This window comes from Biomphalaria glabrata, chromosome 13, assembly GCF_947242115.1.
Source record: "Biomphalaria glabrata chromosome 13, xgBioGlab47.1, whole genome shotgun sequence".
NCBI lineage: Eukaryota > Metazoa > Mollusca > Gastropoda > Planorbidae > Biomphalaria > Biomphalaria glabrata.
In genome coordinates this window covers 29,384,807-29,393,810 of record NC_074723.1, presented here as the reverse complement: position 1 = coordinate 29,393,810, position 9,004 = coordinate 29,384,807, and the positions used below count along the sequence as shown (strand labels likewise).

Here is a 9,004-nt window from a genome sequence, read left to right as displayed (position 1 = left end):
TGGTACTTTTTTTTTACTGCTACTCGACAAGTTGTTCATGTTGAAACAAATGTTTGATAAGGTTTTTCTTTACATGATAATTTTGCTTTTTAGGCCGGATTTGTTTATATCTTTAGAAGCCTTGTAAACAAAATTCAAAAAGAACCAGCTCACGAAAGTGACAAAGTTAAGCGGATTTCTATGTTCCTTGTAAAAGATGTTTCGCAGAAACAGTATGAATTAAAAACCAAATTATCAGGTGTTTTTTTTTTCCTGTTACTAGGATGTAACTTTTTTTGTGTCAGAAAAAAAATTATATTAGTCCAAACATGATAGACACATTAAATATAGCATTGTAATTGCCTTGACATAGTTTTTGTTTCCCTTTCAGACCTTGCGATCCATGGGGAAGATGATTAAAGGTCATCTGTTAACGAGGGCGTCATGTAGCCAGTACAACGATCAACCGCCTCCTTTATATAAAGAAAGGGTTTATATTTTTCTGTCAACTTTTTAAGTTAGCACTTTTTTTCCACGTTGCTTAAAAATGTGTAAAGTAATATATTTAAATATTTTTTTTGAAAGTTCTCTAGAAAAAGAAGAGAAAGTTCATTTGAGAAATGTGGTAACAATATAATGAAACCTAACAATCAATCAATGGCTGTGTAGTGAGAACTCTACTTTATGGTCAACATACACTAATCAAGAGCATAGATTAAATAGTTTTCCCTTGCCCTGCCTAGGAGGCATATAGTACATCTCCTCAAATTAGGACGTTTTAAAATTAGCCAATATGCACAGTATCTATCCTATGCTGACACAAAGTAGTCTATGTAACCTTGGACATGTCACCAGCATGAAAAATGGAAGAGTTACAAAAGAAATCCACAATGCTGAGATTGCGGAATGAGTTAGGACCAAATGCCGCCCATAATGAGCCTGCAAAGATGTCTGTAAGCGAGATGAGAGCTTTATGCATCAACGAAATTATGTGAGAGGAAATAGCCCAATACCGGACATCACGGTGCGTGCTGGTGCGAACCTCAACGAGGGCAAAAGAAAGTTAAGAGACAGAGAGAGAGAGAGAGAGAAATAAAGCTAATAAAAGTGAAGAATGGATTGATGCCGTAGTGTGAGAGACATTCTTCTTCTTCTTAAACTGTAAGGTAGAGTTGAGCAATCGGCTCTTGGAACTTTAGGCCAGCAAAAGTGAACAAGAGCTCCCTCTCACCGGCCTGAATGAGAACAATGTACACTGTTCTGTCTGTTAAGAGACCGCATACACTAAGACCCCCGCCATTTTACTTTTCTATACCAGGATAACTGTGCGGGAAACACCATTTATGTAACGGCCCCATGAGGAACAGCGCCTGGATTGCGACAAGGTTGTGGGAGCTTTTTTACAACTCCGCGCAGTGCAATGAGGATGCTCTCGCACCCCCTTAGGCACCCCCACGGGAGTCTTGTTTTGCTACTCTTTAGCCTAATCATTTCCTCTTACGATCGTTTCCACCCGGGCGTCACTATGAGGCAGTGTAGCAAAAACCGTAGCATGCCCGGGTGAGAGACATTCAGTCGCAGATCAACACTTGTTTGTTAAGGACGTAGTCGTCAGATCGTTATGTTTAGAAAGAAGTCTATTGTACTTGGCAATATTATTTTGGTAAAAAGCCTCAATTGAGAGATGGCACATTACTCAGAAGAAATTTTGCCTGCCTTTTGAAAGTAAACACTGGATTCAATTATCCAAATACGTATTAAAATGTCTTCTTTAATAGAAGGTTGAAATCAACCTTCCTGCAGACACTTAGTCTGAGACTCTGAGTACTGTATTAAGGGTCCTTTTTAGGAGGTAATTTAATTTAAAATTAATTTAATTGCTTAAACATTTGTAATAATATTGTTTTTACTTTATACTCAAATACTACAATTACTACAATATCATTGAAAAAAAAAACACGACTTCAAACTTTCATTATCAGCACGTCGCGTGCTTTATAATTTGAGAACTAACGTCTTAAATGTATAAATAGTAATAAATGTTTTGATCGAAAAAAAAACGATTTTATTTTTTATCCACATTGACTTACTGTAATCAACACAGCGGCACAATGATTAGATCAGAAATAATGTCGAAGTCTCCTCTATAACTAAAAATAGCATACCTGTTGCTTATATGACAGATCATGAAACGAAATAAGCAGCTATGTGAAAAAAAAACTTGTTATTAAAAAAAAATTACCAATCTAAAAAATAATAATTTTCAGAAAATGTCGTTTGTCTTCGAAACTTAATAGCGCCCCTCAGAGGCGCCCAAGGCATGAAGTACACAGTGCCCACGTTAGCTACGCCTCTGCTGTATGGCAGACTACGCTTCGGCCTTTGATATCGTGCAGTCTCTCACACAATTGTTATTTCAAACTAATAATATTAAATTAAAACATGTGACCCACTTCATCCGCATCACTTAATAGTTGGCATTGTTTTTATAGTGTTTACTAGGCCTAGTACTTTTTAGAATGGACATTCTTGTTATTTCTATCCATACTAGAGCATTCTCCTGGGCGTAGCCTAGTCTTTTTTTTCAACATTCAAACTTGTAATATATATATTCTGAGATATCTACAATGCATTATCCTGCTATTCTTATACTAAAAAAGTGTAGGTCAAAAACCAAATCTGCTATATAGTGCGCTTTATTAATTAACTCTTTCTCTCCTAACTAACGATACCAACGTTGATTTCACCAGAATGTGGAAAATAATTACGGAGAGAAAGAGTTAATTGGGCCCAGCGACTGGTAGACAATAGTAACTATAGTTTAACCTTAGTTTTTTTTTTTTTTTTGTGTTGTTTGTTTTGGAAAGGGAGGTTGACCAAAAATACTCTTAAGCTACGCTAGTAGAATTGTGTAATTGTACATTTGCTTTTCCTTTTGTTTGAAAAAAAAGAGGAGAGGGGAGATCTAAACTCAAAATCTTGGCTAATTTCCTGGGATACGGTCATTGTAGTTAGCTTTAGATTTTTTTTTAATCCAAAGGGGAATTTTATTGTTAAAACCATATGTTGGGGAGGAGGGGGGGTTAACCTTGAAACCCTCTGGAGGGGATTCAAACTAAAACCACACTTGGCTACGCCAAGTTTAGTGATAGTATTTTGCTTTAGTTTTATATTGAAGAGGAGTTTTTTAACAAAGCCCTCTGAAGTTGTTTTTTTAACTTAAAACCCTCTGGAGAGAGTTTTTTTTTACTCAAACCCTCTCTTGGATACTCTCATAGAGTTTTGTGACCTGATTGCTTAAGTTTTATATAGAAGCGGGGTCTTTAATGTAAAAAAAAAAAAAAAAAAAACTCTTGAGGGGGTTGTAACTCCACTACCTTTGCTACACTACATTCATTGAACTTTGTGACTGTCGTTTGCCTTTTGTTTATTGAGAAATGGGGTTTTAATCTCAAAATCCCCTGGGGTGATTTTAAAATCAAAGCCCCCCCCCCCCCGGTTGCACTGAAGCAAGTGAGGATTTAACACCTGTAATAAATAACTTTAAAGAAAAAAAAAAATTCCAAGCCATCCCTGTGAGAGGGGGGGGGTGGGAGTTGAACCAAGATTTCCCCTCTCCGGCTACGCTAATGCTCATTCTAGACTACATAAATGAAAGGTGGCGTACATTTACTTTTTCCCGTAATGTTGTAACGAGTTACATTTATTCTCTAAGTATTATCTTATCTTATCATATTTATATAGCCATTACTCCAATAAAAAAGATGACTACCTCCTATCCTATTACAATTCCTAGCAAACTCTGAATGGGTGTGTTGCGACTTACTTCAAAAACGGCTCAAAACATTTTCCTTAAAAATTAGACAAATTATGTATATAATAATTATTGCTTCTATATAGCACTACTTTCATGCTTATAGCATGCTCAGAGCGCTATGGTCCAATCTCATTTATAAACCGTGGGGGAGGGGGTATCTGGGAGTAGGTTTTCCGTGCTGCCTTTAGGAAAGAAAAAAATAGTCCGAGAGAGAGAGAGAGAGAGAGAGAGAGAGAGAGAAAGAATTGAAGTCCTATATTGCTTTCAATCATATTTGGTTTACACGTTGACTAATTAGTTTTACCACAGAGACGGACCAAATCACAAGCTGTATCAAAACAAATATTTTCATCTCGGAAACATCTCGTTCTGTTGCACTAGGGAAGTGTGATAGTCATTATGAGTTCAAAGGTTATTATTTAGATTACATAAAGAGATACTCAATGCTAGAACAAATCTAAGTGCTAGTATTTTATCCCTGTAATGACATTATTTGTTTACTTCTATATGAAAGAAATAGGAATATAATATTGTATTTTGAACATTGGGAAGCGAAACATGGTATGTAGGTATGCATGCATGCATGTTTGTATGTAAGTGGTACGTGTGTATGTTTGCATGTATGTATGTATTCATGTTTTATGTATTTATTGTATGTGTATATGTATGTATGTATGTATGTAAGTCTGTATATATGTATGTATGAATGTATGTATATATGTGTGTATGTATTTTTGCATGAATGTATGTAGGTAGGCTTATGAAGGTATGTTTATATGTTCGCATGTGTGTTATTGGTAGAAATCCACACCGTTTTATCGATTATAATAATTATTAAGGTAGATATTTATTAGACCTTGCACACCATAGGGTAATGTAGCTAAATAAAACGTTTGATAAATATAAAAAAAATTGTCTCGAAGCAATCTAAAAAGTTTTACATTTTTAGTGTTTCTCATTAGAATAAATTGTACCAGGTGACCAAGCCTCGTTCGTTTGAAACATTTGTTGAAGAAATCTATTGACTTATTTTTGATCGGGTAAAAACTCCCAATTGGAAAAGTTGCTTACGTGTTCTTGTAGTTCTAAATGTCAATATGTATGGTGATTACAAAGTAAGGTCTCTTAATTCCCCATACAGAACACGTCGGTGTGGACAGTACAGACGGACTTCTTACGGTCCGACAGTTACGCTGGTGAAAGCACTATCCCGAATGGGGGGACGAGCGTTTGCCTTTTTATTTTTCGAAAAAATGATTATACATTATTTTATTTTTTAAAAAAAATTTTTTTGTTTGCTTCATTTCGTTTGTTTTAGGGTCGCGCTGGCATAATATTCCCTAACAGCGCCGCTGAATCTAAAGAAAAAAAAAAGAGTACTAAAATGAAAAGAGGACTAGAGTTTGAAATAAATAAACAAGCAGAACAATCTGAAGAAAAACATTTTAAAATCAACGAAATAATTCAAATTCCTTTATGCTACTGGGATTGCACAATAACTTTATACTGTCGTTTTTTTTTAAGTAGCTAGCTTATCAACATTCTCAATACCAGATACACCAAGATATTCTTAACGATGGATTTGCTTCCAAGCGTGTAACTCTCTAAATGATTCACTATATGGCTCAAGTTTTAAAGTATGACAAGATGTTAATAAAACATTATCAGTTTCTTACCCAATATGTCAATGCCACCTAATAATAATAATAATAATAATAATAATCTTTATTATCCGTATGGAAATTTGTCTTACAATTTGTGCATTACACCAAACAAAAAACATTATAACTATAAGAAACCAAAGTGTACATTCACACCAGACTCACTCATAGTTTACATGTGACAAAGTGTATACCAGACTGTTCTTATTTAATGATTTGATTGCCAGGGGAACAAAAGAGTGTTTGTGTCTGTTTGTCTTTGCTATCGGTGTCTTGTATCTCTTTTGTGATGGTAAAATCACAAAATCCTGACACAAAGGGTGATTCTTTATTTCGAGGATCTTGTTAGCTTTTTTATAGATGTTTGTCTCAAACATCTGCCCAAATGGGGTTTGTTTTTTGCCAATGATGTTCCTTTCCACATTCACAATGATGTACGAGCCCACTAATCAATATCCATGCCGTATGATAATCTATGTATAAGACGTGCTTGAAATTTAAATTAAACTTAATTTCAATGTTACAAAATATTGGGAGGAGAGTCATAATTAATAACTATGTATAAAAATGATACATTATTCTTTTATTATGTAGCAATCAAGATGTTACTGAAGTCCCATTTCTATTTCTACTGGTTGACAATGCTACTTCTAGGTAAATATCATTCTGCATACCAATAGCGGTGTCACTTATTTTATTCAGAGAGGAAAAGAGAACAATCTCATATTCTTTTCAACTCCTCGAGACTTGCTGCTTTGTGTCCCGACAGGTTTGGGAATTCACAAGTTCTTGATCTGTATTGTGACATATGTGCCTTCCGCCCAACAGAAGGGTTGCTCAAGAGAAGATCTGAGCCTCTCAGGTCGTCACTCAACTTTTATTAGAGCACGAAACTTCATTTTTTTTTACAAAGCGTATATCAACTCACTTTGTCTGTCTGTTTGTCTGTCTGGTAAAAAGTTTGTACACTTTCTTTCTCCCACAAGCATTCTCGGATCAAGTTAAAATTTTGCACATTGACATGAATCAATAAAAAATGTATACAATTAGTCAAGTATTTACTGGTAATTAATTATTTTGTTTCATTACGACTAGTGAAATTAATCCTTCAGTATTCACAGATGTGTTTAAATATGTAGGATACGTTTCTCCTATATAATTGTTCACTTTTTTCTTCCATACCCATTCTCGGATGAACTTTAACATTTGTATTGTATCTGACAAAGCATGAATCAATTTAAAAATTTACCAATTAATTAAATTAATTAATTAACGGAAATTGATTATTTTGTTCGATATCCGAAAAAGAAAATAACCTACTTTTATTGAGAGATATAGTTGTAAATGTGGAGTTCTTCCTCTAAGATAAGTTTTGTTTTTTTTTAAATGATTTTTTATATTTTGCTTGTTTTACACACAAAAAAAACGCTCACTACTTCTTTTATTATTATTATAATTATCATTAATTTTTCATGGCCCATTATTTGTCTTATAGCCCAGACCTCTTTGATGTTTAATGTATAAGGTTTCCGTGCTGCCAACTCGTGCCCATTGATAATTAGCCTCGTGGTTTATGCCACTAACCAACCCTCCCATCTTTACAATGCTTCTTTTTTTTTTAATCTTTAAACTATTTTTTTTTTCAGTTCACTGCTTACATCTTGACATCTTCCCGCCCAAGATTGATCCAGGAGTGACTGATAGCTTGCTCATCAACTGTTCTCTGCCTTCCACAAAATTATCTGGCATGATGACACTATCGTCTCTGACATTGTTCAAATCATTTGATAACGATTCTCAATTAATCGAACTTTGCTCAGTTAGCTCAAATACCGGCTACAAGGATCATAACGCAGGGGATGGTACAGGTAATGGAGTCATCAACAGTAAGGATGGATCCTATTTAAGCCTAATATGGTTATTTCCTAACCAACACATGATTGGTCATTATAAATGCCAAGCTGATGGTATAAGTCCTGCATGGAAAAAGATAACTGTAACATCAAGGGCTTCAGTGTCTGGACATGACATGTCTGTAAGTAATTTGAGTGACCAACTTAGATTGGTGCAGCTTGAAAATGTAAGAAACAAAAATCTGATTGAGCAATTCATAGAAAGTATAACCAAACATGAAACAATACTTGAGGAAATAAAAAGTAACTTAACGGATTTACAAACACGACATGTTAATATGAATAGAGAACTTAAGAATTTTCAAAATGATAGATTAGAATCACTTGAAACTTTGTTTTATAAGTCAAGTCCTTATGAAGGACGACACTATTACTTAACTAAAGAGTTGGTGACCTTTACTGCAACATCAGCTCAAGCGACGTGTCAGTTGTATGGAGGTTACCTGGCAGAGATAGACAGCAGTGAAGAGTTAAATTTTGTTAGGACTTTTGTGAACAGATACAACAACTTAAATACAGTCTGGATATCCGGCTCTGATGAGGACATTGAAGGTCTCTGGATTCATCCTCGCACTAAAGCAACAATTAAATATTTCAACTGGCCTCCGTCTGAACCTGATGGGGGAAGAAGCCAAAATTGCCTTTGTCTACAACGCAGTTACAACTGGTTAATATCGTCTGGAGGTTGTATTGCTCAAGATCTGGGCTTAAGTTTAGCTTATCTCTGTGAGGTTTATGAAAAAAATGTTGATCAATTAAAACACCAATTGATAACAAAAACATTATTTTTGCCTTTTATTGTTTTCTGTTATATATATATATATATATATATATATATATTGTTATAAACCTGGTGGTGGCACAGAGGGGGGTAGTGGTGTGTGTGTAGTCAGCCGACGCAAATCGCCCCAGGCCAGCGCTAGACGAGCGGTCAACCGTGACGAGTTAAGACGGTCAGCCGACGGTTCAGTGCGGAGTACTGTCAAGTACAGTTGAGACGACTGGCGTCTTGATCTTGGTCTGCGATCGAGTCCGACACAAGGAGCCTAGTGTGTGAAGTCAGTCCTGAACTGTTGAACTAAGTGCAAGCCCGGAACGAGACGTAGAGGCCAGTGCAAGAGTTGATACGGCGGTACGGTGTTATCGGAGAGATATTTGTACGGTCTTGTGTTACGTGCTGCCAATTGTACAGTATTGCCTGTTATTTCTTCAACTATTAAAGTGTTACGTTACTTTGAAGCCCTGAGTTGTCAAGTTCTTTAAGTTGGTGGTGTATGGTGCAGTTGCAGAGAGCCTGGATAGTGAAATTCGTAACAATATATATATATGTGTGTGTGTGTTTGTTTGTTTGTCTGTGTGTGTGTGTTTGTGTGTGTTTGTTTGTGTGTGTGTGTTTGTTTGTGTGTGTGTTTGTTTGTGTGTGTGTTTGTGTGTGTGTTTGTTTGTGTGTGTGTGTTTGTGTGTGTGTGTGTTTGTTTGTGTGTGTGTTTGTTTGTGTGTGTGTGTTTGTGTGTGTGTGTTTGTGTGTGTGTGTGTGTGATATGTAATTGCACTAAAGTCGTATAAGTTCAATGCAGCTTTGAAAAAAATAATTGCTGGTCTTTAGTTTTATTCATTGTAAAATTAATTATTAA

General features: G+C 35.5%; 1 protein-coding gene across 2 annotated transcripts; it reads left to right on the top strand.

The window, feature by feature from the left end:
* The first annotated feature begins 4,088 nt into the window (after positions 1 to 4,088).
* LOC106066901 (C-type lectin domain family 3 member A-like) lies at positions 4,089 to 8,558 on the top strand. 2 transcript variants are annotated; one of them, XM_013226004.2, is made up of 3 exons: positions 4,090 to 4,357; positions 6,052 to 6,111; positions 7,104 to 8,557. In XM_013226004.2, the coding sequence occupies exons 2-3, from the start codon at positions 6,060 to 6,062 to the stop codon at positions 8,216 to 8,218; spliced, it is 1,167 nt and encodes a 388-aa protein (XP_013081458.2). In that variant the 5' UTR covers positions 4,090 to 4,357; positions 6,052 to 6,059; the 3' UTR covers positions 8,219 to 8,557. The 2 variants fall into 2 exon arrangements, with proteins under 2 accessions (XP_013081459.2, XP_013081458.2); XM_013226005.2 differs by lacking the exon at positions 6,052 to 6,111 and having other exon boundaries at positions 4,089 to 4,357; positions 7,104 to 8,558.
* The last annotated feature ends 446 nt before the right edge of the window (positions 8,559 to 9,004 follow it).

Excerpts from the sequence above, each read along its gene's own strand:
- LOC106066901 (XM_013226004.2), top strand. The coding sequence starts at position 6,060 with ATGTTACTGAAGTCCCATTTCTATTTCTACTGGTTGACAATGCTACTT. Across the intron at positions 6,112-7,103 it reads GTTGACAATGCTACTTCTAG|TTCACTGCTTACATCTTGAC; the intron begins GTAAATATCATT and ends TTTTTTTTTCAG.